Genomic DNA, 18,054 nt, shown 5'->3' with positions numbered 1-18,054 from the left:
GTAGCAGTAGAAACACATTCTCTGGAATGATGAATTAAGCTTCACCATCTGGCAATCCAACGGACAAATCTGGTTTTAGCAGAAGTCAGGAGAACGCTACCTGCCTGAATGCATAGTGACAAATGTAAAGTTTGGTGGAGGAGGACTAATAGTCTGGGGCTGTTTTTCATGGTTCGGGCTAGGCCCCTTGGTTCCAATGAAGAGAAACCTTAACGCTACAGCATTCAATGACCTTCTAGATGATTCTGTGCTTCTAACTTTGTGGCAACAGTTTGGGGTAGGCCCTTTCCTCTTGCAGCATGACAATTGGATGCTGACTCCGAGACAGGCCTCATCGCCCAACATCAGTGTCCATCCTCACTAATGCTCTGGTGGCTGAATGGAAGCAAGTCCTCGCAGCAACATCCACTGGAAAGCCTTCCCAAAAGAGTGGAGACTGTTATAGCAGGAAATGGGGGACCAATTCCCATGATTTTGGAATGAGATGTTTGACAAGCATCTGTCCACATACTTTTGGTCATGTAGTGTAACTGTCTGAAGAATGTGTCACTTACAAAAGTGCATCAGACACACAATGTCAAAGCTCTAATTGTATTTCAGGGTTATTGTATCAGCTTGCCCAAGTGACTCACCTCCTTGGTGAGGAGGATTTGTATACCCTCCATAGAAGATGGCAAGACAGCACAGACAGATCTGGGATCAGGCTAATCCAGATAATATGGACCCTTCAATGATTCAATGCCAGTGTGGTTTAATGCTGGAAGGCCTTATCTAAGGTGACCAATTTAGGAGCTCTCAGGAAGATGCAAACTAGACACACCATAGATAATGACAGAGAAAACGTTTACATGTGCACAGTATTCCGGATAGTAGCTCATATCCTGCTTAAGGTCTTATTCGGGATAAACTGTTTACATGCACCTTTTATATCCCACTCACTGGTATCCCTGTATCCCTGAAATGCAAATTTGCGTGTAATGTGTTATCTTTGACACTCTCTATCCACATAAAATGTTATGCACCCAAGACGAAATGAAGTGTTATCAGAAACATGTTTCATTGTTTTCTAGGCTTTTAATTTCCTTAAAACTGTCAAACTGATGACATTTGGACATTTTGCACGGGACTGATCTTTCCATTCTTTTGGAGTTATTGCGTTTTCTCCCTGGTTTCCGAAACAAAACAGACAACTTTACCGGTGATTATTCATTCTATCGACGTAAGAAATTGTTCTGGTGAGTACTACTTCATTTAGTCCTCTGGGGCAACAAGTTATGACAGAAGAAAAGCTGCATGTATCTTACTATAGGTGACAATGGCCTACCAAATGTCGGAAATATAAGCAGAAAACTAAATTAGGGGTGAAAGTAGCTAGTAGGCTATATGGTCTAGTGCGGAGTATCAGTAAAATACATTGTGGTGGATCGAGCTGAGCATGTAGTCTACTTTTTGAAGAGATATGTTTGACAGAGGAAAAACATCATCACACAACACCCATGATACTGTATGTGAAACTGATATGCGAAAAACTACAGTAAATTAAATCAGAGATTTACATGCCACAGTATCCTTCCTAAGATCTGCATATCCCAGGTGTCTTATCCCGGTTTTTCATAACTGGGATACACGCTTTTTTCAGGGTTACTGTAAACAGGATATGATGTTTATATGCGTCAACTCAAAAACAGGATATTGGTGTGCATTTAAACTAGGTCCATTTTTCTTGGAAAGAAATTGGCATGAAGCATTGCCTGGAAAACATCCCCACCCATCCCTTTTTAAAAACTCTTTCCAGACTAGCCTCTCATTTTGTAAGATAAAAGCGCTAAACTATACCTTGGCACTCATGCATTTCTGCCTGTTGCGATGAGCGAAACAATGGTGTCTCAGATTGGTTATTTTGGAAATAGAGGGAAGACAATTGTATGGAAGAGAGGTCTGTCACTCAGACCCTTGCTTTAGAAGACGGTAAGAATTTAATACAATGATGAATCCCTTTACAATGGTCCAAAAGCTAACTGAATAGGTTTTGACTAAGACTTTGAAATGTCACTTCTCATGCTTATGAAAGTAGCACCAATCGAAAGCCCAGACGTGACTCAGTTTTTCTCCCCTCAGAGGCTAACCAAAATGAGTAGAAAGGGAAAAATGTCAGAGGCTGCTTGCTGATTGATTAATTAATGAATTGTTTTACTCATATATAAATTAGAAACATTCTCTAAACTAATTCAATATGTTACTTGTTGCACCTGTTACTGAAATGGTCGTTCCAGTTAGGATGCTTAGTCTTCCAAACCCTGTCAGTCATTCTGAATACACTGAGTGTAGAAAACATTAAGAACACCTTCCTAATATTGAGTCACCTTCTCCTTTGCCCCCAGAACATCGGGGCATTGAGGGCATCAGGGCATTGACTCTACAAGGTGTTGAAAGCGTTCCACAATGATGCTGGCCCACATCGTCTCAAGTTGGCTGGATGTCCTTTGGGTGGTGGATCTTACTTGATACACACGGGAAACTGTTGAGCGTGAAAAACCTAGCAGCGTTGCAGTTCTTGACACAAACCGGTGTGCCTGGCACCTACTACCATACCCCGTTCAAAGGCACTTAAATATTTTGTCTTGCCCATTCATCCTCTGAATGGCAGACATAGACAATCCATATCTCAATTGTTTCAAGGCTTATAAATTATTATTGAACCTATCTCCTTCCCTTTATCTACACTGATAGAAGTGGATTTAACAAGTGATATTAATAAGGGATCATGGCTTTCACCTGGATTCATCTGGTCAGTGTATATTTTTTAACACTGGAGAATTTTCTGTATGGCAGTTCTTGCCCAAATTGTAATGCAAATAACGACATTAATTCAGAAATAAAATACATTATGTAAAAGTATTTTGTAAAAGTAAGTAAAAGTATTTGAAAGGTAGCATTTGCAATCAAACATAGGTACCATTTGACCATTTAGAACGTGTTAAAACGTTCTTCAGGCCTGGGAAGGCCGACATCCTGCTCTGCACCCATCCGAACAGGTGCTGCTGATAACAACCTGTTCCTACCAGAAATGTGTAAAGCTCAGAGGAACGCAAGGTTCACATTTCACATGAAGTAAAATCAATGTTTTGTTCTGATCTTCAGCTAGGCACCAAAGCCTAACTGTGAACTGCTGTACCAATGATAAGTGGAGAAATAAAGACCATGGCATTCAGCACCCGTTACTAATGCATCATGAACCAGCATTTTTATTTGAGATTCCAACTGCGGTAGCCAGCAGAAAACCAGCTTTCTACCTCTGATACACCACCAATCATTAGTGAGTACTTACAGACTGTTCCACAATAGCTGCTCCAAATACATTATTCAAAAAGTAAACACATAGCGAGCTAACTAACCAATGCACATTCTCATAATATGAAATAATAAACATGGAACAAGGTAAGGATAACAATGTCCAAGCTCAGACGGTTTTAGTAACTACATCCACCCCCCCCCCCCTTGCCACAGCTTCCAGGCGCGTAGTGTTTACAAATATGGATAGTCACCTTGCCAGGAAATCTCTAGCACATCATCACTCACACACACCGCACACCCCGGTCCAGTGCAGGGAACAGCAGGCCATTAGCATGGAGGGAATCTCCCCAAGTTTTAGAGAGGGTTCCTCTCTAATGAAGCGGAAAAGGTGGAATTAGATTGGAAATGGCTGCCCGACAATAAAATGTTAGGAAAGAGAAACAATGAGAAATGGATAGTGGCTGGAGAGAGGGAGGTTAGAGGAGGAGAAAGGCTGGGATCACAGGAGGTTGGTGGCACCTTAATTGGGGAGGATGGGCTCGTGGTAATGGCTGAAGTGGAATGAGTGGAATGGTTTCAAATACATGCCATTCCATTTGCGCCGTTCCAGACGTTATTATGAGCCTTTCAGCAGCCTCCACTGGTTGAGATAGGAGGCTAGAGAAGATGGGTAGATGTGTCAGCCAGGTCAACCGTGATACAGGTCATTATTCAATGTCTATGTCTGAGGACGTTGAGAGATTACTTGGAAACCGGCGGCTAGGGGCAACAATGAGCGCTGTTACGTTCAAGTAGGTTTTAGTTTTGCTAGGGTGTTGTAGATGGCGGATGTGCGTAAGCATCTGCCTCTGGTGCCGAAAGTTGCATGTTTGAATCTAGCCATAGCTTAAGCCTATCCCAAGCATTAGCCCTTACCTTATCCATTCAGACTTAATGACTAAACTTAACCTTTAACTCTTAAAAGAGTCAATTCTATTTTCCTGTAGTATACAGCAAAGGTTTCTAAACAAGTAGTGTAGTGGGAGTGTTTGTAAGACATCTAATAAAAACAAAAATTCAAGATAGACATCTAAGCTCCTTCCTATCTCCTCCTATCATCTTCGTTCTATAGCAGGGATCCTCAAATACTAGCTTCGAGGTCAGCAGCATTGCTGCTTCTCTTCTTTCCCTGGTAACTACTTGATTGATTTACTCGCCAGAGTCCTCTCACCTGGTGTCCTGGGTCTGAATCTGTTCCTGATTGTATCCCTCATGGATTCTCTATGTAGAGTCAGTAAATATGAGCGATATCGGCTGCCAATGTAGTTAGAGGTAAAGACAAGTAACGTATCAGTGGTCCTTCACCTCACTCTTTACATTCCCAATCATACTAAAACCCTTACACTCTGTATGCCGTCAATATTATTATCATTATTGCTATTATTCGGAGTGTTATGAGTTGAATTGTAACAAATTCCAGATCTTGACTCTGCCCCGTAATTGACAGGTGAGAGGCAATTCGAGTTATTTTGAAAATAAAGGACTCCGGGAATCTATGTTCATCACGATTGTGGCGGTCGAACGAAGTATCCTCATTTCCCCACCAGAAATGACAGTGCTTGCTGTGCCTGCGGCTCCTTTAGATGAAGATGAGTGTTCCTTTCTCCTATGGCAACAAATGGTGCTGTCAGGCTGTTTAGGCTTCACCAGCGACATGGTGGAGGCGCTCATATAGCCATCCGTATGGTGTCTGAGTGAAAGCAGAGTCGCAGCAGTAAGGGGAATTGGAGGGCCGCTACCATGGATCTCTTGGCTCAGCAGGCAGATCTGGGAACAGCTGCTAGGAGCGATTGTTTGACAAATCAATGGTTTTAGGGCTGACAAGAGGGCACTAGGCGCCAGGCAACGTTTTATCCACACACTCACAGAGGGGATTACAGGGGACTCCAGTCTCCCAGTGTAGGCTGGGAACTCTGTTCCTCACTGGCTGAAATAGCTGGTCAGATGGTGGGAGTTTAGGATGGCAGTAGTATGGTGGTTTATGGGGAAGTGGCATGGTGGATGGCAGTGGAAGGGTTGTTTATGAGGACACAGCCTAGTGATCTTGGGGTTGGGAGAGTGTGTTCACACCTGGGCTATAGGGATGCAGGCCAGTTCTGGAACCCCAAGGTAGAGGATATGGGCCAGGCAGCAAGCGTCAGTAAAAACCAAGCTGGGTTACATGTGGGGACTCAAGTGATGTAATGCCCTAGAAAAGGATAAGCTATTCCCTTCAAAAGGAATGGGTGGTAGTGCTTTTAAGTGTCACCATTGTGTATAACGGTCTAGAATTAGGACTACATTCCCCCAACATTACAAATAGTACGACGAGGTGAGTTGTTAGGGCCAAAATATAGTATGGAAATGGGATTTGTCAGAATACTTGGGTTATCACTTATAATTCGAGATAGTAATGCTGCAACTGATTGCTTATTATTGCAGTACTGAAGCAGCAACAGAACAACCACAGTGCATTATGACATTTGTATAAAGCCTGACACATATTTCTTATTTTATTTAACCTTTATTTATTTATACAGATGTAGGATCTTAATTTGACCTGTGTTGTTTCAGCAACATAATCCTGCAGCAACAGGATTTGAAGGTTTAGTCCATAATGAATTAGCTGGTCAAGCTAAGTCTACATGAAAAGTGGAATACTGTTAATATAACCGTGTGTTAGTGCGGGTTTTCAATTAATTTATATAAATCACGAAGCTCTTCTGGATTTCCTGCGCCACAGGAACATTCTCAAAAACAAAATAGTGATCCAATTAAGATCCTACATCTGTATACATCCACCTCAAAGTAACAGATAATATCACTGTTCTATCTTTGCTCTGTGAGACATTAAATACTGTACATATCAAAACGTTTATATTCTACCACTGCACTCTCATTTTACCATAACACACTCTGCCAATAAATCATGACAATGGAGGACACATTTCAGAAACAAACTCAGATTATTCATTTTGGTGAATTTCTACATGTCCTGCCGGAATTACAACCGCAGAGAGCTTGTCAGCACTTTTGTGCCAATGGTGCTCTATTCCCCTATATCCGCCTCCCCAAGGACGCTTTAAATTCCTACCATTTCCAATTACAACTGGCTCTAGGATTTAATGACTGCATTATCAATGATCTGTGTCAGAGGCAAACGAAAGAACAGAGCCTAACCAACTAATTACTACATATTTTTATAAAACTTTTGAGCACTCAAATTAGTTTTTTGGGGGTTAGTTTTCTTTTCCAGAAAAGGGATGTATCTTCATGGATGTTCTCTTACAGCCCAATTAAAAGAGACAGGAAATGTAAAATAAGCATCCATCTAAATACGGCGGTAATTTTGCGTCCTTTGCGTTGCATTTAATTGAGCTAAATGCTAATCGCTACTCGTCCACTCTAACTTCATTTGTCGCTCTCCTTCTTCCTCCTCCTTATCCTTAAGAGTTTGAAGGGGTCTAGATGGGCAAGGATAGATGGCCGTCCATAGATGGCCCTCCATTATGAGTTGGCTTCTGCGAGACTGCGCACTGCATCCGGAGAGACAGGAGAGATAGACAAATAGAAAAGTAGAACACAGTGGAGAAAGTGCTTGGATGGAAGTTAGGAAAATACAGAGGGTGAAGGACACATGCAATGGCCAACTTTCATGTTATACACAATGTTGCAAGTAAGAAGTAACAATAGTATCATGGACCGTGTTAATACTCCCCAATCCTAATAATTATACTGTATATATCAGTTCAAGTGTATGTAGAAAGTACATTATATACTCCCTCTTCATATTTTTTTAAACACTTGCCTAGCTTTTAAAGCTGTTATTTCAGAACGAGGCTTTGAAGCAACATATTGATTTAGGTGGCTTAGAAATGTCTGGGTGCCTGCATATGTGTAAAGAATCCCAGAGAGACTCTTTTTGACTCCTCACCGGTCTCATGGAGGGAGCAAACAGGTTCAATTATTTCACACAGAGGTCCAGAAAATAGGTAACCATTTTCTCTTTTTTTGCCAGGCAATTTGTTGCACGTATAGAGGAGCACTCTGTTGCTACTCAAGTCCAACGCTGACACAGCCCTTGGTGAGCCCCTTGGTACCTAGCTCGACACATCTTCTCTCATTTTGCATTTGATTACTGTGCTTGTGTGTGTGTGAGTACATTCATGTGTCTTTAACTGAAGGCTTTTTCTGTGTATGTGTGTACCATGGGTTGGTACCATAAGTTGTATGTGTAATGAATGTCCAACATTCCTGTATACGTGTGTGAATACATGAGCTTGTGAATATGCTTGTCAGTTTGTGTGCACATACAGTGCCTTCGGAAAATATTCAGACCCCTTGACTTTTTCCACATTTTGTTGTTACAGCCTTACTCTAATAGTTACTAAATGGATTTTTCCCCTCATCAATATACACACAATACCCCATAAAGACAAAGAAAAAACTGTTTTTTAGACATTTCTGTTAATAAATAAAAAACCTGAAATATCACTTTTACATAAGAATTCAAACCCTCTAATGAGTACTTTGTTGAAGCAACTTTGGCAGTGATTAGAGTATCGAGTCTTCTTGTGTATGATGCTACAAGCTTGGCCCAACTGTATTTGGAGAGTTTCTCCCATTCTTCTCTGCAGATCCTCTCAAGCTCTGTCAGCTTGGATGGGAAGCATTGCTGCACAGCTATTTTCAGGTCTTTCCAGAGATGTTCGATCGGGTTCAAGTCCGGGCTCTGGCTGGGCCACTCAAGGACATTCAGAGACTAGTCCTGAAGCCACTCATGCGTTGTCTTGGCTGTGTGCTTAGGTTCATTGTCCTGTTGGAAGGTGAACCTTCATTCCAGCCTGAGGTCCTGAGCGCTCTGGAGCAGATCATCGTCAAGGGTCTCTCTGTACTTTGCTCTATTAATTTAACCTCAATCCTGACTAGTCTCTCAGTCCCTGCCTTTGAAAAACTGAGAGTTTAAGGTGCCTTTTGGCAAACTCCAAGTGGGCTGTCATATGCATTTTACTGAGGAGTGGCTTGTGTCTGGCCACTCTACCATAAAGGCCTGATTTGGGGATGGCTGCAGAGATGGTTGTCCTTCTGAAAGGTTCTCTCCTCTCCACAGAGGAACTCTAGAGCTCTATCAGAGTGACCATTGGGTTTTTGGTCACCTCCCTGCCAAGGCCCTTCTCCCCCAATTGCTCAATTTGGCCAGGCAGTCAGCTCTAGGAAGAGTCTTTGTGGTTCCAAATTTGGAGTAGGAGGCCACTGTGTTCTTGGTGACCTTCAATGCTGCAGAATTGCCATAGTTCCCTTCCCAAGATGTGTGCCTGGACACAATCCTGTCTCAGAGCTCTACGGACAATTCCTTCAACCTCATGGCTTCGTTTTTGCTCTGACATGCAGTGTCAACTGTGGGACCTCATATACAGTCATGGCCAAAAGTTTTGAGAATGACACAAATATTAATTTTCACAAAGTTTGCTGCTTCAGTGTCTTCAGTGTCTTTAGATATTTTTGTCAGATGTTACTATGGAATACTGAAGTATAATTACAAGCATTTCATACGTGTCAAAGGCTTTTATTGACAATTACATGAAGTTGATGCAAAGAGTCAATATTTGCAATGTTGACCTTTCTCTCTCAAGACCTCTGCAATCCACCCTGGCATACTGTCAATTAACTTCTGGGCCACATCCTGAATGATGGCAGACCAGTCTTGCATAATCAAGCCTTCACAACAATTGAACCGCTCTCCTTGAAGTTCTTGATGATCTGATAAACGGTTGATTTAGGTGCAATCTTACTGGCAGCAATATCCTTGCCTATGAAGCCCTTTTTGTGCAAAGCAATGATGACGGAACGTGTTTCCTTGCAGGTAACCATGATTGACAGAGGAGAACAATAATTCCAAGCACCACCCTACTTTTGAAGCTTCCAGTCTGTTATTCAAACTCAATCAGCATGACAGAGTGATCTTCAGTCTTGTCCTCGTCAACACTCACAACTGAGTTAACGGGAAAATCACTGACATAATGTCAGCTGTTGCTTTTGTGGCAGGGCTGAATTGCAGTGGAAATGTTTTTTGGGGGATTCAGTTCATTTGCATGGCAAAGAGGGACTTTGCAATTAATTCCAATTCATCTGATCACTCTTCATAACATTCTGGAGTATATGCAAATTGCCATCATACAAATTGAGGCAGCAGACTTTGGGAAAATGAATATTTGTGTCATTCTGAAAACTTTTGGCCACGACTGTAGACACGTGTGTTCCTTTCAAAATCATGTCCAGTCAATTAAATAGACCACAGGTGGACTCCAGTCAAGTTGTAGAAACATCTCAAGGATGGTCAATGGAAACAGTATGCACCTGAGCTCAATTTCAATTCTCGTAGCAAAGGGTCTGAATAATTATGTAAACAAGGTATTTCTGTTTTTTTTATTTTGAATACATTTGCAGAAATGTCAGACTTGTTTTTCGCTTTGTCTTAATTGGGTATTGTGTGTGGATTGCTAACTAAAAAGTTATATTGAATGCATTTTAGAATAGGGCTGTAAACTAACAAAATGTGAAAAAGTCCAGGGGTCTGAATACTTTCAGAAGTCACTGCATGTGAGTGAGTACACTGTGTGTGTGTGCATCTCTAAGTGCATAATTTATTGCTGCCTACTCACCGACACAACGTCCTCATCACCCGTTGGCCTTGACAGCATCAAATAGAGTTGAAGTCGGAAGTTTACATACACTTAGGTTGGAGTCATTAAAACTCTTTTTCAACCACTCCACAAATTTCTCGTTAACAAATTATAGTTTTGGCAAGTCACTTAGGACATCTACTTCAATTGTTTACAGATTATTTCACTTATAATTCACTGTATCACAATTCCAGTGGGTCAGAAGTTTACATACACTAAGTTGACTGTGCCTTTAAACAGCTTGGAAAATTCCAGAAAATTATGTCATGGCTTTATAAGCTTCTGATAGGCTAACTGACATAATTTGGAGTCAATTGGAGGTGTACCTGTGGATGTATTTCGTGGCTTAACTTCAAACTCAGTGCATCTTTGCTTGACATAGGAAAATCAAGAGAAATCAGCCAAGACCTCAGAAAACAAATTGTAGGCCTCCACAGGTCTTTTTCAAAAAAGTGCAAATCAATCCCAGAAGAACAGCAAAGGACCTTGTGAAGATGCTGGAGGAAACAGGTACAAAAGTATCTATAGCCACAGTAAAACGAGTCCAATATCGACATTACCTGAAATGGCGCTCAGCAAGGAAGACGACACTGCTCCAAAACCGCCATAACAAAGCCAGGCTACGGCTTGCAACTGCACAATGGTGACAAATATCGTACTTTTTGGAGAAACGTCCTCCGGCCTGATGAAACAAAAGTAGAACTGTTTGGCCATAATGGCCATCGTTATGTTTGTCGTAAAACGGGGGAGGCTTGCAAGCCGAAGAACACCATCCCAACCGTGAAGCCTGGGGTGGCAGCATCATGTTGTGGGGGTGCTTTGCTGCAGGAGGGACTGGTGCACTTCACAGAATAGATGGCATCATGAGGAACAAAAAGTATGTGGATATCTTGAAGCAACATCTCAAGACGTCAGTCAGAAGTTAAAGCTTGGGCGCAAATGGGTCTTCCAAATGGACCATGACCCCAAGCATACTTCCAAAGCCGTGGAAAAATGGCTTAACTTCTTGCGTCGAGCAATCCCGGATCCGGGATTCTATTTATAGCCTCAAGCTCATTAGCATAACGCAACGTTAACTATTCATGAAAATCGCAAATTAAATGAAATAAATATATTTGCTCTCAAGCTTAGACTTTTGTTAACAACACTGTCATCTCAGATTTTCAAAATATGCTTTTCAACCATAGCTAAACAAGCATTTGTGTAAGAGTATTGATATCTAGCATAGCTATAAGCCTAGAATTCAGCCAGCAACATTTTCACAAAAACAAGAAAATCATTCAAATAAAATCATTTACCTTTGAAGAACTTCAGATGTTTTCAATGAGGAGACTCTCAGTTAGATAGCAAATGTTCAGTTTTTCAAAAAAATATTATTTGTGTAGGACAAATCGCTCCGTTTTGTTCACGTTTGGCTATGAAGAAAACCTGTATCCAGTTATAGCCTCAAGCTCATTAGCATAACGTAACGTTAACTATTTATGAAAATCGCAAATGAAATGAAATGAATGTGCTAGCTCTCAAGCTTAGCCTTTTCTTAACAACACTGTCATCTCAGATTTTCAAAATATGCTTTTGAACCATAGCAAATCAAGCATTTGTGTAAGAGTATTGCAAGCTAGCTTAGCATTTTGCATAGCATTTAGCACGCAACATTTTCACAAAAAACAGATAACCAAATAAATAAAATCATTTACCTTTGAAGAACTTCGGATGTTTTCAATGAGGGGACTCTCAGTTACATAGCAAATGTTCAGTTTTTCCTGAAAGAATCTTTGTGTAGGAGAAATCGCTCCGTTTTGTACATCACATTTGGCTACTGAAACGAACCGAAAATTCAGTCACCAAAACGTCAAACTTTTTCCGAATTAACTCCATAATATCGACCGAAACATGGCAAACGTTGTTTAGAATCAATCCTCAAGGTGTTTTTTCACATATCTCTTCATTGATATGCCGTTCGTGGAAGCCTGCTTTCCCCTCAGAATCCCATGGAAAAATACCAGCAGCTGAAAATGACGCACCAATTTCGACTGAGAACACCGGGCGGACACCTGGAAAATGTAGTCTCTTATGGTCAATCTTCCAATGATATGCCTACAAATACGTCACAATGCTGCAGACACCTTGGGGAAACGATAGATAGGGCAGGCTCATTCTTGTCGCATTCACAGCCATATAAGGAGACAATGGAAAACAAAGCCTCAAAAATCCTGCTGATTTCCTGGTTGCCGTTTCATCTTGGTTTTGCCTGTAGCTCCTGTTCTAGGGCACTCACAGACAATATCTTTGCAGTTCTGGAAAATTCAGAGTGTTTTCTTTCCAAAGCTATCAATTATATGCATAGTCGAGCATCTTTTTGTGACAAAATATCTTGTTTAAAACGGGAACATTTTTCATCCAAAAACGAAATAGCGCCCCCAGAGTTTCAAGAGGTTAAGGACAACAAAGTCAAGGTTTTGGAGTGGCCATCACAAAGCCCTGACCTCAATCCTATAGAAAATTTGTGGGCAGAACTGAAAAAGCGCATTCGAGCAAGGAGGCCTTACAAACCTGATTCAGTTACACCAGCTCTGTCAAGAGGAATGGGCCAAAATTCACCTAACCTATTGTTGGAAGCCTGTGGAATGCTACCCGAAACGTTTGGCCCAAGTTAAACAATTTAAAGGCAATGCTACTAAATACTAATGGAATGTATGTAAACTTCTGACCCACTGGGAATGTGATGAAAGAAATAAAACCTGAAATAAATAATTCTCTCTTCAATTATTCTGACATATCACATTCTTAAAATAAAGTGGTGATCCTAACTGACCTAAGACATGGAATTTTTACTCTGATTAAACGTCAGGAATTGTGAAAAACTGAGTTTAAATGTATTTGCCTAAGGTGTATGCAAACTTTCGACTTCAACTGTACCTCCTTGATGAATACATTACCAAAGCAGAACACTCTCCCCCTTAGACAACTTTAAAGTTCCAGGCCCCTCTTGCCATCATGGCAGCTGTGGGGTAAGGCGCCGTACAGGGATCAGACTCCTGCCATTTTTCATCTCCCTTTGACGTTGCGTGTGTGACGCCAGCTGATACTTGCCTGCTTGCTGCTCTGACAGGCTTTCACCTCAGCCTTACTTGTTGGAACTCGTGTCCTGGGTTCCAAGTGTTATCAGAATTACCACTGTAGTGAATGTCATCAATATTGCTCATCGGAATGGTACATAATGCCATCAACGGTGGAGATATTATGAAAGCTTGAATGGTGCTTTTCATTGAAATATATATGGGAATGGGAATTCATGGGAATGACATGACATCGTAAATATTCAAGGATACAGATTAATGTACAAACAACAAACAACAACAAAAAATGCAACATGCATTACTGAGTTACAGTTCATATTAGGAAATCAGTCATTTGGAAATATTAGGAAATCAGTCAAATAAATTAATTTGGCCATAATCTATGGATTTTACCTGACTGGGAATACAGATATGCATCTGTTGGTCACAGATACTTTTAAAAAAAAGATAGGGGTGTGGATCAGAAAACCAGTCAGTATCTGGTGTCCACCATTTGCCTCATGAAGCATGACACATTTCCTTCTCATAGAGTTAATCAGGCTGTTGATTGTGACCTGTGGAATGTTGTCCCACACCTCTTCATTGGCTGTGCAAACTTTCTGGGTATTAGCGGGAACTAGAACACACTGTCATACACGTCAATCCAGAGCATCCCAAACATGCTCAATGGGTGACGTGTCTGGTGAGTATGCAGGCCATAGAAGAACTGGGACATTTTCAGCTTCCAGGAATTGTGTACAGATCCTTGCTATATCATGCTGAAACATGAGGTGATGGCGGAGGATGAATGGCTCGACAATGGGACTCAGGATCTCTTCACAATATCCTGTGCATTCAAATTGCCATCACTAAAATGCAATTGTGTTCGTTGTGCGTGGCTAATGCCTGCCCATAACCCCACCGCCACCATGGGGCACTCTGTTCACATTGACATCTGCAAACCATCTGCCATTTGTCCGGGAACAGTTGAAACCGGGATTCATCTGTAAAGAGCACACTTCTCAAGTGGCCACCGCAGGTGAAGAAGGTCCTGGGCTGGCATGGTTACACGTGGTCTGCGGTTGTTAAGCCGGTTAGACGTACTGCCAAATTCTCAAAAACGACGTTGGTTTGGGGCTTTTTGTAGAGAAATTATCATTCAAGTCTCTGGCAACAGCTCTGGTGGAACTTTCTGCAGGCCAATTGCAAACTTCCTCAAAACTTAAGACTTCTGTGTATTTGTGTTGTGTGACAAAACTTCACATTTTAAAGTGGCCTTTTATTGTCCACACCACAACCTGTGTAATGATCATGCTGTTTAATCCGCTTCTTGATATGCCACACGTCAAGCTGATGGATTATCTTGCCAAAGGATAAATGCTCACTTACATTTTTGAGAAAAAGTAGTTTTATGCATATGGAACATTTCTGGGATCTTTTATTTGAGTTAATGAAACATGGGAGCAACACTTTACACGTTGCATTCATATTTTTGGTCAGTAAATTATAGCTCCCACTTGTCAGAGATAAAGGTACATTTAGGTACAAAGATGCAATTATATTCTCACCTTCTTTAAATGGCCTGGAGTCAGGGAACGATTACACAATTTGGAATGTCTGCAATAGAGCAAGGGGGAAAATTGATGGTGGGGAGAAAGAGAGAGAGACAGAGTATGTGTGGGGAGGGTGATAATGGTGGGTAAAATCTTTAGAGAGTGAATTGCTTTTGGTGTGGGAGGCACAGTTCCAGAGGCTGTCTCCCGCTAGCCAATCAGGAATTAATTCAACCGTCAATATCACCTTAATCACTGGAGTAGAGTTCTCATTCCAACTGAGCCACAATGAAACTCATTAGTTTACATATCAGCTTGAATCACTTTTCTCGCCATCTGAATTACTATCTGAATCACGTGTCTTTGAAATATTTTCAGACGTGAAGACACATGCCAACTTTACAAATGTGTTTCTACCTGGAACACTTCAAAACGTTACTGTTGAGTTCGGCCATTCTGTTAATAGGAGTAAGTTTCAAAGGAAAAGCAAGTGGGTTCCCAGGAAACTGTAGCCTGATTCACAAAATAGGGCCAAACCAAGCTGTACTGGGCTGTCACAGTTGCTGGAACTGTTCTGGAAAGATGGTATCCAGCATGGGACGGTTTGGGTTGGTATGATAGTGTGATACGGATACCGGTGTTATATAATAGGTGACTTATGCTTGGCAGATGGGGTGCTATTCCCTGTTCCTCAGCCTGATGCGTTGAGCCACTGCAGATATACTGTATCCCTCCCTGCATGAATCTGGGCTCTGGCATCAATCCTCAGGGCTATTGATTGTTTGAAGCGGTAGCGTTCCCTTGGGCAAGGTGATTTTACACTCATCTCCCCCTTTTCTCCTCCTGCCAGTCCATTGTTGCACACAGTCAACCTGGTTGTAAAATATATATTTGTAAATCCTCTCTCTCTGTCAATCATAGTCATCAGACTCCGATGGAATTGTTGAGTATGGTTTGCTTTTTTGATACCCTTTCATGGTTATCCCTCTTTCTTTTGATGCCTCTTTCCATTGTATTCATGTGCAGGGCTTTTTCAACTGATGTCCACTGACTACTTTACCCAGAGCTCTGCAGGGAGAATAGGTAATTTATGATTGGCCAGACGAGGGTAAGACAGAAGAACAATCTTCTCTTTCTATCTGTCTTCAATTCTAGTCTGCAAGTGTTCATTCAGTAGGCACTCTCGTTCGCTAAACCTTGTGGGTTGCAGGATAGTACTTGCCTGAGTGGTGTTCATAAGTGTATGCAACAGAAAACATTTGAAAATGTATTGAAATGGAAAAACAGAAATTAACCAGGTAGTCCCTCCCTCTTTCAGTCTGTTTTGGTGCCTAATGAACATGACCCTGGTGATGTTGAGTGAGGATGATAGATACATTTTCTCCCTGTGTAAAATGATTAAATCACCCAACTCATCATAGATGAAAAATATGTTTTATTGTGAAACAAACAAGCAATAAGACAAAAAACAGAACTTGAGCGTGCATAACTATTCCAAACAAAAATCCTTTTAAATTACAGGTTGTAATTTTGTTGTTTTGATGTCTTCTCTACTATTCTACAATGTAGAAAATAGTAAAAAATAAAGAAAAACCCTGAATTAAATGAGTGGGTGTCTAACCTTTTGACTGGTTCAGTATATCCAAACAACTGTATCGTTAACCCAGCTATCCTGAGTATCCCTGATCTCCAGTCATTTTCAATGCAAATAAATAGGTGCCCCGATCCATTCAGGTAAGCTTTAGCCACACTAAAAACACAGACTCAGTAGGATCATGATGATTGCTGGTAATTCTCTCATAATTATTGGAGGATTACAGTTTTTTTCTTTAGCCTTGTCAGCTCTCTCAATGGAAGAGTCTGGGTAATTTGTTAGTGGGGAGACTGTAAAACACACACACAGACACAGTAATGGCACAGCAGCTTGTGTTTGGCTGGGTAGCTATCATTGGCCCCTTCGGGCCATCATCGATTTGGATGCGTATTTAGTCAGTGTTAATCAGAGAGGCACACACAGCAGCCCTCTGTGGATCAATATTGGTGATAGGCTTATGTGTATTGAGACTGGCACACGCAGACAGAGATGGACACACACCGGTCTGTGATGAGTGCGGTGTGTTTGTGCAAGTGCACCTCTCATTATAGGCAGTTCTCTCTCTCTCTCTCTCTCTCTCTCTCTCTCTCTCTCTCTCATATCAGTCCTCCTCCAACAAATGCTACGGGAGCTAGCTTTTAAGCGGCATTACCGGTAGAGACGCTTGAGGAAGGATGGCCACGTTTGTTTGTGAAGCAGAGCTCCCAGGTTTGATCCAGGTAAATCGGGAGGAAGTGGTACTCGCTAAACAAGCAGCTTGATGTCCTTTACACTTGTGCCGTGATCCAGATCTACAATTGCGCTGGTGTCGCTGTTGCTAAAATTTGAGGGGTTAATGTACTTAATGAACTTTGTCCTCATCCATAAGTGCCCATGTTTGTGCCGCTCAACAGCAAACTCTCTTCTATAACAAATATTCTCTCTCCTACAGAAAATACTACTTCCAAAAATATACCTGTCTCAGCCTTGGAATTGACACTCTTTGAACATTTGGGAGGCAGGGACATAGGTACAATATAGAAGCAATGAATAACATAATGGGTTTGGATGGGGCACCCTTCAGAAAGACCTTTAGAGAGAGAGAGGGGCACCCCTTAGATGTGGTAACCCAACCATAGATGGGCGGTGTCTGCGATGATTTAGCGCTAGCTGTCCCATTTGCGTCGGCTCAGCATCAGAGAGAGAGCGAGCGAGGGGAAGATTGAGAGGAGGGAGAGGGAAGGTCAGGAGACTGGGCCAGATTTATGGAGTGGCACTACACTATTTAAAAGCTTGCCCCCCCATTACATTAACTCTGCGATTATGGGGGAGCAGGGAAGCCGCAGAGGTAAATCATGTCCACTTTCATACAGTGCCGCTGTGGCCAATAGGGTCTGGCTTCAGCAGATCGTTTCTTAGTATACAGACGCTGTGAGACATATGTGCTCAGGCAGGTCGAATGGTACCAGAGAGGATGGTGCGTTATCGCCACCAACAGCACGGGTGGTGAAATTACATTTAGAATTAGAAGCTAGGTATTAGCAAGTGTTGTACTAGCTGTAGTGTGCACGACTGGGTTGGGGTCAATTCCTTTTCAATTTCAGACAATTCAGCAAGTTCTCTAAAATTTTAATTCCATTTCTCTTCAATGCTTTTCGTTTAGGAATTAGTCATTGGAATTTGGTTTACAGTCTGAATTGACAAGTATTGAAATGGAATTGACCCCAACCTTGGTGTATTAGCTAGCTAATATTGTGTTGTGTAGTAGCTTGCTAGTGTGTTAGCTGCAAAAGCAACAGTGGTAAACATAATGCCCTGAACCAGAGCTAGCGCGTACATACCACCTGAGCGGAGTCCTGCATGGGTCAGTTTTA

The 18,054-nt window shown here is 41.7% G+C and overlaps 1 protein-coding gene across 1 annotated transcript in view; it reads left to right on the top strand.

Moving 5' to 3' along the window:
• Positions 1-18,054, top strand: part of LOC135526149 (ALK tyrosine kinase receptor-like) — a 759,574-nt gene that overhangs the window by 203,897 nt on the left and 537,623 nt on the right. The window contains 1 exon segment of the mRNA XM_064954281.1: positions 5,443-5,469. Within this exon segment, the coding sequence (XP_064810353.1) occupies positions 5,443-5,469 (27 nt within the window).

This window comes from Oncorhynchus masou, chromosome 32 (genome assembly GCF_036934945.1).
Source record: "Oncorhynchus masou masou isolate Uvic2021 chromosome 32, UVic_Omas_1.1, whole genome shotgun sequence".
NCBI classification, from domain to species: domain Eukaryota; kingdom Metazoa; phylum Chordata; class Actinopteri; order Salmoniformes; family Salmonidae; genus Oncorhynchus; species Oncorhynchus masou.
This window is presented reverse-complemented; position numbering and strand designations above follow the sequence as displayed.